General features: G+C 46.9%; 1 protein-coding gene across 2 annotated transcripts in view; it reads left to right on the top strand.

The window, feature by feature from the left end:
* The window catches only part of SMOX (spermine oxidase), a 95,071-nt gene that overhangs the window by 45,141 nt on the left and 31,825 nt on the right, over positions 1-18,105 (top strand). For both annotated transcript variants that reach the window (XM_077816020.1, XM_077816019.1), the window contains exons 2-3: positions 8,915-9,149; positions 17,618-17,844. In XM_077816020.1, the coding sequence (XP_077672146.1) occupies positions 8,942-9,149; positions 17,618-17,844 (435 nt within the window). In that variant the 5' untranslated portion in view covers positions 8,915-8,941. The remainder of the gene's footprint in view (positions 1-8,914; positions 9,150-17,617; positions 17,845-18,105) is intronic.

Below are 18,105 nucleotides of genomic sequence, written 5' to 3'. Positions count from 1 at the left end.
GAACCTTTCCCGGCCATCCCACGTTGATGTTGGTGAAATGTCCCTTGTGATCCACCAGTGCTTGCAGCACCATTGAAAAGTACCCCTTGCGGTCTATGTACTGGCTGCATCCGATGAAGTGAGCTGTAGCTCACGAAAGCTTATGCTCAAATAAATGGGTTCGTCTCTAAGGTGCCACAAGTACTCCTTTTCTTTCTGCGAATACAGACTAACACGGCTGCTACTCTGAAACCTCCCAAGATAGGGATATGCGTTCCATCAGTAGCCCCACCACAGTTAGGGAATCCCATTGCAGCAAAGCCATCTAGTATGACTGGCACATTTCCCAGAGTCACTACCTTTGATAGCAGCAGCTCAATGATTGCGTCGGCTACTTGCATCACAGCAACCCCCACAATAGATTTGCCCATTCCAAATTGATTACCGACTGAGCGGTAGCTGTCTGGCTTTGCAGGCTTCCACAGGGCTATTGCCACTCGCTTGTGAACTGTGAGGGCTGCTCTCATCTTGGTATTCTTGCGCTTCAGGGCAGGGAAAAGCAAGTTACAAAGCTCCATGAAAGTGCCCTTACGCATGCGAAAGTTTCGGAGCCATTGGGAATCATCCCAAACCTGCAACACTATGCGGTCAAACCTGTCTGTGCTTGTTTCCCGGGCCCAGAATCGGCGTTCCACAGTATGAGCCTGCCCCAGTAACACCATGATCTCTAAATTGCTGGGGACTGTGGTTTTAGAGAAATCTGTGTTCATGTCTTCATCACCGCGCTTCCGTCACCTCCCCGCCTGGTTTTTCAGGAGCTGGTTCTGCATAAACTGCACGATAATGCTTGAGGTGAGCTGAACGGGCTCCATGCTTGCTGTGCTACGGCATTTGCTCGGGCGATCCAGGGAAAAGGGTGCGAAATGATGGTCTGCTGTTGCTTTCATGAAGGGAGGGAGGGTTGTCTGATGACATTTACCCATAACCACCCACGACAAATTTTTGGCCCCATCAGGCATTGGGAGCTCAGCCCAGAATTCCAATGGGCAGCGTGGACTGCGGGAACTGTGGGATAGCTACCCACAGTGCACCGCTCGGAATGTCGACGCTTGCCACGGTACTGTGGACGCACATCGCTGAATTAATGTGCTTAGTGTGGACGCATGCACTTGACTTTATACAATCTGTTTCCAAAAATCGACTTCTGTAAAATTGGAGTACTTTCGTAGTGTAGACATGGCCTGCTTTGTTGTCTTTCCCTTCCCTTATGTGGATAAGCTCTACTGGTAAGAGCATCTTTATACTGATGTAACTGTTCACATTACGCATGTTGTACCCCTTTAACTATATCAGTATAGTTAGTGGTACATCTTTTGTGTGTAGAGAAGGCCTGTTTGTCTCCACTGTGAGGTAGACACACATTATAGCAATGAAGGGGTTCTTCCATTACTGTCGTAAGTCCACCTCCCTACACGATGGTAAGTTGGTCAAGGAAAGAATACTTCCCTTGACCTAACTGTGTCTACACAGGGGATTAGATTGGCATGGCTGTGGTGCTCAGCAGTGTGGATTTTTCACACCTCTGAGTGCCATAGCTAAACGGACCTACATTTCAAGTGTAGACAAGGCATAAGAGTGGGTAAGAATTTGAATGGTAAGAAAAATGAGAAGCCCAAGATATGGGCCAAATGCTGAAGTCTTCACTCAGGTTGAACTTCCGCTGAAGGAATGTTGAGCACAAAGTGCTCAGTGGGAGTCTGCTTGAGTAAAAGGGAGTATGGACTTCAGAATTTGATTGTAAACTCTTCAGGACAGGGCGAGTCTTTTTGTTCTTTGTTTGTACAGCACCTCGCACAATGGGGTCCTGGTCCATGATTGGGGCTCCTGGGTGCTACACTGTTACTAACCACATCATGATAATTTGGCTTGCCCAGAATTAAACAGGTTGTGCTGTATTGTGCTCAGTTTGTAATGACTATTTATTTGTATTTTGGCAGGCCCCATTATGCTAGACACTGTACAAAAAGAACAGAAGATAGTCCCTGCCCTGAAGGCCTTGTATTCTGAAAGATAAGACAGAGAAACAGAAATAAACAAGTAATTATTAATAGCTGTATTAATTATTTATAGAGGGACCAAAGTAAGCTAGGTGCCTTCAAACAAATAAGACTTTGTCCCTGCCCAGAACTCTTACAACCTAAGACCCTGATCTGCAACTGGATCATCTGCTTGGACTTCCCCTCTTGCGTGCTGTCCTGCTGGAAGTCAAAAAGGCTATGCACAGGGGCAAGGGCCCACCCAAAGGGAACCAGGTGCAGGATCGGTTGCTGAACTGAGATGACCACTGGCGATAAACGTACAGGGAGTCCATAGGCGGTGAAGAGAGCAAGCATTGCAGTTACAAGCCCTTGAGTTTGCTTTGATGTTTCCATGCACATCTTGGTGATGGATTTATTTTTGCAGACATGTGTCGGTACTTCTTGGAAGCAGAATCATGGCTTGTTTAACTCTGCGAAGTAGGAATAGAGAAGAGGGCAAGCGGTGAGGGGAGCTGAATGAAAGTAGGTGGGGTGGGTGAGGGAGTATGGAGTGGAGAAGCAGGTGGAGGAAGGCGAGCAGGGAAGTGCAGGTAATTAAAACCAGAATGGAGGCAGTAGTGGGTAGATGAGGCTAAGTGGAAGTGGGGAGATGGTGAAACTAAAGGCTCTGTCTTCCCTGCAGAAAAGTTGGGAGTTTTTACAGCAGGATAAAAATCCTAGTGGAGATGAGGCACTGCAGTTTGACTGGAAGGTGGCTGCGGGAGGTCAGCACTATACTTGCCTGGTTTACCTCGTGGTCAAACTACAGATGCCTTGTCTCCACTGGGATTTTATCGCAGGCTAGCTAATGTGCGCTAGTTCTCTCATGGAAAAAACCTCCCCCCCCTTTTTTTTTGTTTTGGCAGTGAAGACAAAACCTTAAAAGCCCAAACCTTGCAAACTTCTTTCAGTGTTGGAGTGAAGGGTTACACTTACACATTGGCTTTGGTGCTGTCTTGCTGCCTGGCAGATACTGAAGGTATTATGTCCAATAGACCCATGATTCATGCGCTCCTCTTTCTTACGAGCCCAACACACTATATTAATTGACAGTGAAATAATGTGCAGTGCGGAATTATAGATTTTTATATAGTATCGTCATTTTACTGCATATTATGGTTTGGAAGACTAGGATCCTATTATTTTAATTGTCTTCCCCTCTGTAAGTTGTATAGTAAAATTTGAGCAAGCTAAATAATGGTGGTTTCTACATTGTACATGGCATATGAAATACCCTGTTATTGTCTCATCTGTCTAGACAGATCTTGTAAACCAAAATGAAAATGCTGAACAGAAAGGGAACCCACATGTTCTTTAAGTTTTTGGTGGCGTGAGAACATCCTCTTTATTAAGTTGAGAATGCTGTACTGGAGATCTGAGACAGTAGTTCCTGTTTAAAGCTTACAGTATTATAAACGGTAGAGGGGACTGTTCCATATCCAGGCCTTTATAACATACTCATCAATACAGTATCTGAGAGTTCCCACAACTGGCATGGAGAAGATGATTGTTTGAAGAATTTTTAAAACTCATGTTGATTGCATTAAATCCTAAAATACATCACCATATTTTACCTGAGTGAAAAAAAGTACTCAGTTTTAATTATAGTATAACCTTTATAACAGACGTTACTTTACACTTTGTGCTTTACACAATGGTAATTAAGCTTTAAACTACCTCTGAGACTTTTATAACCCAGTTTGCAGATGGATAAACTGCAGGACAGGGAAGTGATATAATTTTCTCACAATGATCCAGTGGCAGAACCCAAGGATCCTGGCTCCCTGTCCGTCTAGTATTTCAAAGAAATTAGGGCTGTCAATTAATCGCAATTAACTCAAAACAATTAATCGCACTGTAGAATAGAATACTAATTGAAATTTATTAAATATTTTTGGATGTTTTGCTACTTTTTCAAATATATTGATTTCAATTACAACACAGAATACAAAGTGCACAGTGCTCACTATACTTTATTATTTTTATTACTAATATTTGCACTCTAAAAATGATAAACAAAAGAAATAGTGTTTTTCAACTCACTGCATAAAAACACTCTTGTGCAGTGGTTCTCAAACTTTTTTACTGGTGACCCCTTTCACACAGCAAGCCTCTATATACATTAAAAACACCTTTTAATGTATTTAACACCATAATAAATGCTGGAGGCAAAGCGGGGTTTGGGTGGAGGCTGACAGCTCCTGACCCCACATGTAATAACCTCGCGACCCCCTGTGGGGTCCCAACCCCCAGTTTGAGAACCCCTGCCCTAGTGCAACCTCTTTATCATGAAAGTGGAGTTTAGAAATGTAGATTTTTTTTTGTTACATAACTGCACTTAAAAACAAAACAGTGTAACACTTTAGTGCCTACAAGTCCACTCAGTCCTACTTCTTGTTCACACAATTGCTAAGACAAACAAGTTTGTTTACATTTACGGGAGATAATGCTGCCTGCATCTTATTTAAAATGTCACTTGAAAGTGAGAACAGGTGTTCATATGGCACTTTTGTAGCCGGCATTGCAAGGTATTTACATGCCAGATATGCTAAACATTCATATGCCCCTTCATGCTTCGTCCCCTATTCCAGAGGACGTGCTTCCATGCTGATGATGCTCGTTAAAAAAAAAGTTTTAATAAAATTTGTGACTGAACTCCCTGGGGGAGAATTGTATGTCTCCTGCTCTGTTTTGCCATATATTTCATGTTATAGCATGCCATATATAACATGTTATCGATGATGACCTAGCACATTTTGTTCGTTTTAAGAACACTTTCACAGGAGAATTGAAGGTACCAATGTGAGATTTCTAAAGATAGGTACAGCACAAGACCCAAGGTTTAAGTATCTGCAGTTCCTTCCAAAATCTGAGACGGATGAGGTGTGGAGCATGGTTTCAGAAGTCTTAAAAGAGCAACATTCTGATGTGGAAACTACAGAATCTGAACCACCAAAAAAGAAAATCAACCTTGTGCTGGTGACATCTGACTCAGATGATGAAAATGAACATGCATTGGTCCACACTGCTTTGGATTGTTATCGAGCAGAACCTGTCATCAGCATGGACGCATGTCCCCTGGAATGGTGGTTGAAGCATGAAGGGACATATGAATCTTTAGTGCATCTGTCACGTAAATATCTTGCGACGCTGGCTACAACGATGCCATGCGAATGCCTGTTCTCACTTTCAGGTGACACTGGAAACAAGAAGTGGGCAGCATTATCTCCTGCAAATGTAAACAAACTTGTTTGTCTGAGCGATTGGCTGAACAAGAAGCAGGACTGAGTGGACTTGTAGGCTTTAAAGTTTTACATTGTTTTCTTTTTGAATGCAGTTTTTTTGTATATAATTTGTAAGTTCAACTTTCATGATAAAGAGATTGCACTACAGTACTTGTAATGGGGGAACTGAAAAATACTATTTCTTTTGTTTTTTACAGTGCAAATATTTGTAATAAAAATATAAAGTGAGCACTGTATACTTGTATTCTCTGTTGTAATTGAGATCAATATATTTGAAAACGTAGGAGACATCAAAAATATTTAAATAAATGGCATTCTATTTTTGTTTAACGGCGCGATTAATCACACAATACATCTTTTTAATCTCTTGACAGCCCTAAAAGAACCAAAAGTGTCTGACTTCCTACCTTGAGCAGTGTAAGATTCTTGAATTTGTTTGTTTGGAATTGGTAGGAATGGATCCTTGATTGATTTTACAGGCCACTGGTGCACATTGGAACAGCAGGAATTGAGAAATCTATGAGACACCTTCTATCGGGAGGTGGGTGAAAAAGAAATGAGGTATGGGTGAGGGATTGGTGTTGAGGGGAAGGGGAGACACGCCATGGTAGGAAGCCCAGTCAAATAGCATATCAGCCTCTGGCTCCTAAGTATCTAAAACCTGAAGCTGTAACCTACCCCCAGCTGCTGAAAGAAAGGAGTTTTGTGTCTTCGCCCTACTCAAGAGCTTGTATGCAAAACGAAGGAAAGAGTTCTCTGCTACTCCTTCAGCCTCCGATGTTCGGCTCCAACTTCCCCATAAATAACTCCAGTGCACACTCCTGCTTGCCCATAGCCAGCAACAATGGCCAATAGGTTCTAAATAACAGCAATGAAATTGACTAGAGTCTTGTTAATTAAACATTGCTGCTTAGAAATGCGTCCACACCATGAAGACTACAATCTTTTGCTGGTGTACTGATATTGATCAGGGGCGTGAAGAGGTGTGATTTGTGGCAATGTGACAGGCGTTGGTCAGTCCTCTGAGCCCCTAGGGCCGATGGAGAGCAATGGGCTCCGGGGCAGGCCTCAGCCACACCTTCCGGGTGCTGGGGAATTAGCGGGGAAGGTGTGCTGGCACGAGTCAGTAGCGCGCCCCTCGGGCAGGGGAGTGCTGGGGCAGGGGAATGCAGGCCCACCCAACTCCACTGCGTTCCAGCCCAGGGCCCCGACAGTGGCGGGAGGCAAAAGTCCCGCCGCTGGGTCAGCGGGACCGTTCGCGCCCGCTGACCAAACACACTCACCCCACGGTGTAGTTCGGCCCCTGGGCTAGTTCCTACCCGGTCTCTCAGGCGGGTCGCTCCGGTCCCTCCATCTCCCCCGGGTATTCCGCTGCGGGCCACTCCGGTCCCTCCATCTTGTCCAGGTCTTCCGCTGCGGGCCACTCCGGTCCCTCCATCTCCCCCGGGTATTCTGCTGCGGGCCACTCCGGTCCCTCCATCTCCCCCGGGTATTCCGCTACGGGCCACTCCGGTCCCTTCATCTCCCCCAGGTATTCCGCTACGGGCCACTCCGGTCCCTCCATCTCCCCCGGGTATTCCACTGCGGGCCACTCCGGTCCCTCCATCTCCCCTGGGTATTCCACTGCGGGCCACTCCGGTCCCTCCATCTCCCCCGGGTATTCCGCTGCGGGCCACTCTGGTCCCTCCATCTCCCCCGGGTATTCCGCTACGGGCCACTCCGGTCCCTCCATCTCCCCCGGGTATTCCGCTGCGGGCCACTCCGGTCCCTCCATCTCATCCAGGTATTCCGCTGCGGGCCACTCCGGTCCCTCCATCTCCCCCGGGTATTCCGCTGCGGGCCACTCCGGTCCCTCCATCTCATCCAGGTATTCCGCTACGGGCCACTCCGGTCCCTCCATCTCGTCCAGGTATTCCGCTGCGGGCCACTCCGGTCCCTCCATCTCCCCCGGGTATTCCGCTGCGGGCCACTCCGGTCCCTCCATCTCCCCCGCGTATTCCGCTGCGGGCCAACCCCGCTCCCCCTCGGTATCGGACTCCCGCTGGCCCGGGCTGCAGTCAGGCCCCTCCAGGTCCTCTGGGTATTCAGCGGCGGGCAGCCCTGGTTGCCACAGGCCTTCCCCCCGGTCAGGCTCCTCCTTGCCCAGGGCTTCGCCTGGGTCAGCAGCAGGATCGCGAGGGAACAGCCGACAGCCTGTGTCTGTCTTCCTCCCTGGTGCTCTCTTCACTGGGCAGAGGGCCCCGCCCTTTGTACTTCCTGTCCCACCCTTTTCCTTCCGGGGATTGGCGGAAGCTTGGCCTGGCCCCGCCCACTCAGGCTGCAAGGGTGGCTCTTTACCCTCTGGTTCGGAGGGGAGCCACCCTGGCTCCCTACAGGCAGACATAGCAGTGCTGGGAAAAGCCTTTATTGTAGATGCAGATAGACTGGTAAAACTGTCCTTTTACTGTTATAGCTTATTATGCTTAGGAGGACTGGAATGAATTATAGTGGCACAAGCACTGGTTTGATGGTATAAGCTGTGTCCATACTAGGGTGACGAGATGTCCTGATTTTATAGGGACAGGCCCAATATTTGGGGCTTTTTCTTTTATAGGCACCTCTGACCCCCGCATCCCGTCCTGATTTTTCACACTTGCTATCTGGTCACCCTAGTCCACGCTAGGAGTGCTTTGCTGGTATAGTATAGCTATACTGGCAAAGGATTCCAAGTATAAACCTGGCTGAAGTTGCACCAATTTCAAACCAGTTTCTAAACTGATTTAAAATGGCACAGTTTCAAGAAATAGCATCTGGATGCTAGATGGATGCAGTTTTGCTATTTATACCACCGTTTACATGACTGCTGAACTTGGACCATCATCTGTCTCCTCCATATCTGATCTCTGCATACTGCACAGAGGTGGAGAAGTTTAGTTAATATGTGCAAAGTGCTTTGAGATCCTCAAAGGAATGGTACCTCAGAAGTGAAAAGTAGTGTGACTGTTTTGTGATCATTAGTGCATTTAGTCACATTTCTTAACAATGCAATAATCAAATAGCCCTCTAACGAGCAAACCCAAGATTCTCCTCCCCACCTGCACTTTCCGTTCAGCTATTGGTTTGATATCTGGTCTTTCTGCTTTGAGCTAAGTCCCATTTACCTAGTATCATATTTATATGATCTAAAGCTTATGCTTTGTGGTTGCCACAGAAGCAGAATAAAGTTACATTACTTCTTTGAACAGCTAGTTGTCACAGGGTGTGTTTTTTTTCTCTACCACAAAATTGCCACCTCAGTAGGTTATATAAAGAGACAGGAGGTCAGAAATCCTATGAATTTGCTGGAAATTGTTACATGGTTACAATATAGAGGGTGGAGACTGCAATAGGTTCAACTATTGATGCTCCAGAGTCGAGACCAGAAACTCTTACATTCCAGGCTGATCTTTGTTGCCCTTTCTGTGGTTCCCATTTGAAAGGGCTTGTTCTAGTTCATAGGTTGACTTTCTTTTCTGCTAGTCATATATCTAGAGGCACCCCCAAATTTGCTTCTGTGCTGAGAGAAGAAATCTTCGTGAAGCGTGGAGAGTTGTTGGCTTAGTTCCTTGAACCTGTTTGTTTGCTTTTCCCTAGATTCCTTAGAAGGAGAGCTTGGACGGCATGCAAAGTTGTGAAACATCTTCAGACAGCACTGATGATCCTCTTAGTAGTGGCCTACGGAGAAAACGACAGCCTCGAATAGTAGTTATTGGTGCTGGCCTTGCGGGCCTGTCAGCTACAAAATCTCTCCTGGAAAACGGTTTCACGGATGTAACAATCCTTGAGGCGTCTGACAGAATTGGAGGCAGAGTGCAAAGCGTCAGACTTGGTAAGGAAAATGTTTTTGTACCGTTGTATCAGACTCTCTCGTCTCACACTTCCGGCAAGAGTTTGTATTATTACGAGGGTTAATTTGTTAGATATCCTCTTAAAGCCATTTCCTGGTCATTTGCACCTGCAAATGTGTATTTTAGCATGCAATTACCCGGCTTCTGGGTGCAATGGGTTATTGTTCATGTGTGGGGCACAGAGCTTCCCAAGCACTCAGAGCTTTAGATGAAAAGCTCTGCAGAAGTGTAAAGTATTATTGTGAAGTGAAGGTGTTGGTGATCAATTGGCTTTATAAACAGAGTTCAGCGTGGCTGAGGGTAGGGAAGGGTATTTTTCTCCAGTAACTTGAATGTGTGAACTAGGAAGTCTCATCCTCCCCAGACCAGCCAGGACTAGCAGCTGAGCCTGGCACAGGGTAGGGAGCCGGGACTTCCCCAGTCCCACCCCTTACCCCACAGTGATTTACCTCTCTGCTGGCTGCCCTGGGCACCTGAAACATACTGCTGGGGAGAGTCGCATGACCGCTTTTGTGGCTTCCCTTTGCTGCCCCATCAGAAAGTCATTTTAATACGGGGAGGCAAAGAAATCTGCGGGGGACATACATTCTGCGCATGCACCGTGGCACAGAATTCCCCGACAGGAGTAACATTAACACTACCAACTGCCCTGTCTTCATTAGGCATTTGCTTCACATTACTTATCATGAATTAGCTAACGTGGGATAGGAATACGAATTCTAATCTGATCTCATCCCAGCCCAGGTAGACGGACATGCACTAGCTCTACTCCAGCTAGCATGCTAAAAGTAGCAGCATGGATGGTGTGGCTTGGGCGGCAGCCCGGGCTAGCCACCTGAGTGCCAAGCCAGGGGGTCAGGTAGCCTTTCCCTCAGGTGACTAGCTCGTGCCGCAATGTCCACACTGCTATTTTTAGTGTTCTAGCTCAGGCAGAGGTAGCGTGTCTGTCTGCTCGGCCTGGATGACTCACTCCCAGCTGCAGTGTATGTGTACCCCAAGATACCTACATTCTGTGGTCAGCAGATTACTGAATGTTCTTAGCCAAGAGCAAAGGTTGGATGCCATAGGAGAAAACTTCCTCTTCCGCTGCACAGCATCTGGGGCTGGGTCAGACCCTCCCCCAGCTGCAGAAAGCTCTGTAAACTACACCCCACCACTTCCTGTACCCATTGCTCTTCAGCTGCAGGGGGAGGGATCCCTGTACAGCTGCTGCTCCCCCATCCACCCAACCCCCATGCATCTGGACCCCCTCATACCCAGATCCTCCCGTCAATCCTCACCCCCTGTGTTCAGAACCTCCCTGATAAGCCCCACTTGCCCTGCACCTGAACCACCCCGATGAGCCACCGCATCTGGATCCCCACCGCACTGAGCCCCAGTCAGTTGTACCTGGATTCCCACCCCACTGAGCCCCACCCCCGAACAACTGTACCCCCCACTGAGTTCCCCAAACCCAGACACCCTGCCTAGCTCTATCCCCCACACACACAGACCCCCCACCGCTGAGCCCCAACCACCTTCACCTGGACCCTCCTGCAGAGTCCCATTACCATTGTGCCCAAAAACCCCCAACAAGGCCCTGTGCATCCAGATCCCCCCACTGAGCCACCTGCACCCTGATTGTCCCACACAGAACCCTCTCAATCCACACCTGGATCCCCCCACACTAAGCCCCTCCACACTTGGATCCTGCCTGTCCACACCTGGTGCAACTGGCATGGAAGGGGGTGGTGTTCCTGGGGCAGGTCCAGTCCTCATGCTGTGTCAGGGTTGGGTGCAGCCTCACTGCTGAGTCCGTTTCCCAGGGGTGGGGGTGCTGCAGGATGGTCTCCCACATTCGTCCAACCAGTGGCCTGTGCTTCCCAATGCCATGCTGGAGCCTCCACATTTATTCAACAAATAAAATTTGCAGAATTTTAAAATATCTTGCGCAGAATTTTTAATTTTTTGGTGCAAAATGCCCCCAGGAGTATAACGTGTATTAGCTAGTTGAGGTAAACCTTAGGCTCCAAATTGCCTGTCTTCACTAGGATTTTTCCTTGTGTTAGTTACCATGTGTTAGCTAACATGAGGCAAGAACACCCCTTTCTTCCTAGAGAAGGCAAGGCCACAGAGTAACATAGTGAACAGGGAAGGCAAAATTAGGCCCTATATTAGTACAGTACAAAAAATTCCACAGGGAAAATATTGGCTCTTTAATATTCCAGACCTTTAACACTCCCCTCCACTCACATGCATGATCAAGGATATCTTGGACACAGCCCACAGGGAGTAAATGACACATTTCCCATTCTAATCTCTGTGCCAAGTCTCGCCAGCATTTGAAGTGCCCTATTCAGACTCCAGAGTTTAGATTTGTCAAATAGCCTTTTCATTCATTTCCCTTCTGAAAGGTCACAGGCACTCATGTTTATTTACTGTGGTGAGTTTATAGAGTAAAATACAGTAAGTGACGTAAGGCCGGGCTAAATAAAGTGAAAGAAGACCAGCTAGAGGCCCAAGTTAATGAATACAGAGAACCTGGTCAAAAATTAAACTAGTTAGTTGGCATTAGGGAGGTGATTCCATAAGACCCACGAGGTTCATTTACCTACTGGTAGCACAGAATGTACCTTCTTGTCTAATGTAGATGCACCTGTGAGTATCCCCTTTGCTTCTGTACAGGAGCAAGGCTGCCAGATTCTGGCTCAGAGGGCCTTTCATCTCCGGATCTCCAGTCTCTTTGAAAACATTCCTCATGGTTTAAATATTCAAAGCCACATCCTTAGCTGGTATAAACTGGTTTAAGTTTGACTTCACTGGAGTCACGCCTGTGTGTACCAGCTGGTGATCTGGCCCTCTGTATTTGAGGGCATATTGTTCCTGGTGGAGGGTTCTTGGCTGTTGAATTCTTTGCTACTGGTGATCAGGAGTAGCTCAAGTTTTCCTCCTATTAGGTCAGCTTGCAAGGCCTTTATACGCAGCCCCTCCTCCTCAGTGACAAAGCGCAGGCGTGGCCTAGTGATCTCTTCCTTGGGGTATGTCTTCACTGCAGAGGTAACTCAGTGTTTTCTTTAGTGTTGCCCCTAACCCCCCTCGTGTCCACACACAAAGCCCTCTCATCCGAGGTTGGTAGTTCTTTAAACCTGGGCCAGCTGGCCTGACTGGAGGTGTAGGCTAGAACTTGGGTACCACTTTCACTTGAGTGGGTAGCCCACCCATTTGACAATGAGGATGCAAGCTAAACCATTCAATTGCTGATAGTCCTCCAGTGCCTTCCCACAATTCCCCTCATGTTCTCTGAAGCACAGACAAGTTTTTCCATAAGTCCATTGGGAAAGAATCAAAGCAGCTCAGCTTTCTGCAGCACAAAAACTCATGGGATATGCCCCCTGAAGTCCTAGTGACACATGCAGGGGAGCATAGCACCAGTTAGGACACAGGCTTTGCAGTGTGTTTGCTCGCACCTGGGCTAGGCTAAGCTGTGTGCATAGATCCGGGTGCTGATAACTCAGGTAATCTGCAGTGAAGACATACCCTTGAAGACAGTTACTTAAGGTCTAAATTCAGATACCCTTACTTAGTAGCTGCAGTTCCAATGAGACCACTCGTGGAGTTAGTTGCAACTCAACATAGACAAGTTTTTCAGAATTCCACTCAGGGCAATAACAAAGAAGAGGTGGAGTGTTCTGCTTTGATTATATATATATGGCTTCTGCATTGGTCTGATATACACATAGTAACAGTCAGGTGCTGCATCACAGTGGTGCATGGGAAATACATATTATAGCTAAATATGTATGTTAATGGGAGCAGCAGACCTATTTTATGAGGACTGTATACTATTCGCTTACTAAGGACTTGTCTACACTTACCAGGGGATCGACGCTCGGCCATCAGTGCATCGGCAGTTGATTTAACAGGTCTAGTGAAGACCTGCTAAATCAACTGCAGATCGCTCTCCCGTCGACTCCTGTACTCCACCAGATCGAGAAGAGTAAGGGGAATCGAGTAAGGGAGAGCGTTTCCTGTCAACATCCCATAGTATGGACCCCGCAGTAAGTAGGTATAAGCTACACAGCGACTTGAGTTATGCTAGTCATGTAACTCAAATTGTGTAGCTTAGATCGGTTTTTCCCTGTAGTGTAGACAAGGCCTTATTCAAATGAGATTGGTATTGGAACTACTTGATTTTTCAAGCCCTGAAGGGCCCTGGAACTAAATGGAGTATCTGTGTAAAAGAATATAATTAACTGTGTAAAATTATCTGTGTAAAAGAATATGATTAACTTCACACTTCTAAAGAATTTATCATGCCACTTACTTCAGGAAATAACTGGCTTATCTGCTTTGAGTAATGTCAGTTAATGAGTTTCTAAATATACAGGTGAGCTAGACTATTTTTAGTTTCCCTGTACGGTATTTAATTACATTCCTCACAACGCCTCCTCACAGGAGAAAATGAAAGGAAATGGCTTTTCCTTTTTCGTTTGTGCTGTGACAGCAAAATTTGGTAAAAATAAAGAAGAATATGCTAGTATTTTGTGCTACTTTAAAAAATGCTGATGATTGAAAGAAAAAGAGCAAGATTCTATTTGGAAGTCAGTATTAATGCCAATTCATACTAGTGGAATGAGGACCACAGACTGACCTACATGTTTTATATACTATTCCTGCTAATAATCTTGTATGCTATGGATTGTATGAAGATCCCAGGTAATAAGATCACTGTCACTTCAAACCTGAAATATTTATGAGCACTGTACCATTGACTGCTGGTCTGAATCATTTCCACCAGACTGCATGCTCTGTGGGTATGTTCAGAAGTTGCAATGCCTTAAATATTAACACATTTAGGCCCTGATTTTGCAAAGACTTGAGCACATGCTTTATGTGCCCATGTAAGTCTTTGCACATTCAGGGCCTCGACGGATAACTTCCACTGGCACTTTATTTCCTTTTGAAATTGTTCTTGGCTTGGAAAACCAAATGTCTGGGGATTTGCTTTGAAATAGTGACTCATTTGTACAACTTGATAGCATCACTTCTAACAGTGAACCCACTGTAAATGTTAGCATACTTGGAATGGCATTTTTCAGAGTAGCAGCCGTGTTAGTCTGTATTCGCAAAAAGAAAAGGAGTACTTGTGGCACCTTAGAGACTAACTCTAAGGTGCCACAAGTACTCCTTTTTTTTTTTGGAATGACATTATGACTGAATTTACATGTTAAGCACTATCTGATGGTGTAATCCAGCGGTTCTCAAACTGTGGGTGGGGACCCTAAAGTGGGTCGCGACCAGTGATGAGCTGCCAAAATCTTAACAACGGGTTCCTTCCTCACCCCACGAGGGGGTCGTTGCCCACCCCCGCCGCCCGGGACTCCTGCCCCATCCAGCCTCCCAGCGTTCCCTGATGCCTGCCCCCCCTGGACTCCTGCCCCATCCACCCCCCTCCCCTGTCCCCTGACTGCCCCCAGAACCGGGCAGGAGGGTCTTGTAGGCCATCATAGTGGGTGCCCACCCCACCCCTAAGAGCCAGAGGTACCTGCCAGGGGACGAGGTGAGGAGTCCCGGAGGTGCTTACCTGGGGCAGCTCCCAGGAAGCATCCAGCAGGTCCCTCTGGTTCCTAGGGGCAGGGGAGCGTAGCTAGGGGGGGAGCGGCTGCTCCCCCACTGATCACATCAAAAGTGGCGCCTTAGACGCCGACTCCGTGGGTGCTCTGGGGCTGGAGCACCCACTGGGAAAATTGGTGGATGCAGAGCATCCACTGGCAGCTCCCCACCCTGCGCCTGGCCCCAGATCACCTCCGCTCTGCCTGTGCCTCCTCCCCTGAAAGCACCGCTCCGCTTCTCCGCACCCCCCCCGCCCGACTTCCCACGAATCAACTGTTCAGTGAGAAGCCGGGGCAGGCTGAGAAGCAGGCAGCGGCTTCCCGCTCAGGCCCAGGGAGGTGGAGGTGAGCTGGGGCGGGGAGTGGTTCCCCTGCGGGTGCCCCCCCCCCAGGTTACCTGCTGCGGCGTGGGCGGCCCCCCTCGCACCCCCCTGCCCCAGCTCACCTGCGCATCCCTGGGCCTGAGCAGGAAGCCAGCTGATTCGCGGGAAGCCTGTGGGGGTGGAGAAGTAGAGTGGGGAGGTGAATTCAGAGGAGGAGGCGGAGGTGGAGCGGAGGTGAGCTGGGGGTGGGGGGGGGAGCTGCCACCCACCAAATTTTCACCTTGGGTGCTCCAGGCCTGGAGCACTTATGGAGTCGGTGCCTAAGGCGCCACTTTTGGCCAGTTAAATTTAGAAGCCCTTTTAGAACTGGTTGTCCCTCGTGGAACAACCGGTTCTAAAAGGACTTCTAAATTTAACAACCGGTTCTAGCTCACCACTGGCCGCGACCCCATTTTAATGGGGTCACCAGGGCTGGCATTAGACTTGCTAGGGCCTGGGGCTGAAGCTGAAACCCAAGCCCCACCATCCGGGGCCAAAGCCCTACCCCCACCGCCTGGTGCAGTGGTGGAGTTCAGGTTACAGGCCCCTTGCCCGGGGCTGAAGCCCTTGGGCTGCACTTTGGCCCTCCTACTCGGGGCAGTGGGGCTGGGCTTTGGCTTTGCCCCTGAACCCCACCTGGGACAGTGGGGCTCGGGCGAGCTCAGGCTTCAGTTCCCTGTACTGGAGTTGTGTAGTAATTTTTTTTGTCAGGAGGGTGTTGCGGTGCAGTGATGTTTGAGAACCCCTGGTGTAATCAATTGCACGATTCTTATCTTCTTCAGTAGGAAGTTATTGAGAGTGAAAACATCTAGGCTAGTAGCTAACCTGCTAATTCCTAATAAAATGTCCACGGAAACTGCAGGACATGCTGCATTGCATGGGGTTGACCATGATATTAAAGGGACAGTGCTGGGTCAAATTTAGTCCAAACTTTTGTTTTTGTACAAGTGAGCTTTTACAAACCCTAACTGTAAAAAGAAATAATCCCATAAATTAAGATAAAATCCTCTAGAAATAGTGTTTCTTTTTAACCTAATAAATATCCCCCTGTGTTGTTATCAGCTTAAATTTTACAGAATTGGGCTAATACATGAGAGTCTGAGGGCAAAACTGATGAGACCTAGACTACAGAGAACCGCGTAACTGACCAATCAGTTTGCATTGTCCAAACTGAGAAATGCAAAAAGCAAACAAACAGCTTAGGTAGTGAAAAATAAATGATATTTTTTAATGTGACAGTGCATCTTTTTAAAGAAATCTTTCAAAGGCACAAATAATAAAATATGATCTAATTTTACCTTATGGATATGCAGGTATCTTGAGTCCTTTTGGTAAACAACACACATTTTTAATTGCAGAAGAAAGCTTTCCTGCATGCTAAAGTAAGCAGCCTCAGGCTGCCATTACAGGACAGTCTCAGTCTTTCCTGAATTCCTCTGCTTTAGTGGAACAGATGCCTTTTTGCTCTGTACTTGAATAACAATCACCTTCCCTCCCCTTCCCTCAGACTAAATTTGATGTTTGAAGGCTTTGGGTGGCCTACCGATGCTCTTATTCTTTCCCTACCACTTCTTCAATATTTATGTAAGTATTCATTTATATTCTGTTTGCAGTTGTACAGTACAGATAGCCAACTCCTCTTTTCGTCCCCTAACCCCTCACACTTTCTGAGCAAGAGAGATCAATACACCCTCTGGTGCACTAAATTCTAATGATGTTCGTAGGACAGACACCATTGAATTCTGCTGTTACACTGCTCAGAATCTGATACCAGGATATATAAAATACTCACATAGCTCTTTTGAAGATATAAAGCACTGTACAGAGGTCCTTCTAGCATCCTTGTGGTAGGTAAACGAATAGTATTCCTATTTTATAGGTGGGAAGGATGAAGTAGAGAGGCTAAGTGGCACCTGTTGAGCTAGTGACAATCATGGATTAGGACCTGGAGTTAGGGCTTCTGCATTGTTCTTGAACTATTAGAGACCATTGCTGCTACATACCTTGGAATCTCTTTAGGGAGCACCCTTCTTGTGATTGATCCCCTTTTGTAGCACTGTATGACACTTGTTGTGCAGAGACCTAGGATAAACAAACATTAGTATGACACTTAAACCTGTCCTTAAGTGAAAGCACTTCTTCAATTCTTCAGGTTTCAGAGTAGCAGCCGTGTTAGTCTGTATTCGCAGAAAGAAAAGGAGTACTAGTGGCACCTTAGAGACTAACCAATTTATTTGAGCATAAGCTTCCGGTGAAGTGAGCTGTAGCTCACGAAAGCTTATGCTCAAATAAATTGGTTAGTCTCTAAGGTGCCACTAGTACTCCTTTTCTTTCTTCAATTCTTCAGTGTTGTTTTTTTGGTGATGTGGCATCATTGGGTAAATGTCCTATTTGTGCTCTATTTACTGCTCTTCATGTGTAGACTGGGGTGTGACATACAACATCTCTTTTTAAACGAGTTCATCGTATTGGTCTAATTGGATTGTTCCCCCCTAGAGAACGCCACTTTTGAACTGGGAGCTACGTGGATCCATGGTTCAAATGGAAACCCAGTCTATCATCTAGCAGAAGACAATGGCTTACTTGAAGAGACTACTGATGGTGAGAGAAGCGTTGGCCGTATCAGTCTTTACTCCAAGAATGGGGTGGCTTATCACCTTACCAACAATGGGCAGAGGATTCCGAAAGATGTGGTTGAAGAATTCAGTGATTTATACAACGAGGTTGGTATTTAGCAGTCCCCTCCAGTTGTACATTGGTCTGAAAACCACTAGACACTTGTCAGTGCTGAGACAGTAGAAAAAAAATTTTAATGCCTTCAGTTTCTCTACTTAAAATAAGTTTTGGATTTTTTAAAACCAATATGGTGCTTTCTGCTTAATTCCGTCACCGGTTAATGTGACGGAGCTCCTGGAACCAAATCACACCCTAGAAGAATGCCCCTTCTGTCCTGCCTTATCATTAGTTCTGATCCCTTCTAGCAA

This window comes from Eretmochelys imbricata, chromosome 4 (assembly GCF_965152235.1).
Source record: "Eretmochelys imbricata isolate rEreImb1 chromosome 4, rEreImb1.hap1, whole genome shotgun sequence".
Classification (NCBI taxonomy): Eukaryota; Metazoa; Chordata; order Testudines; family Cheloniidae; genus Eretmochelys; species Eretmochelys imbricata.
This window is presented reverse-complemented; position numbering and strand designations above follow the sequence as displayed.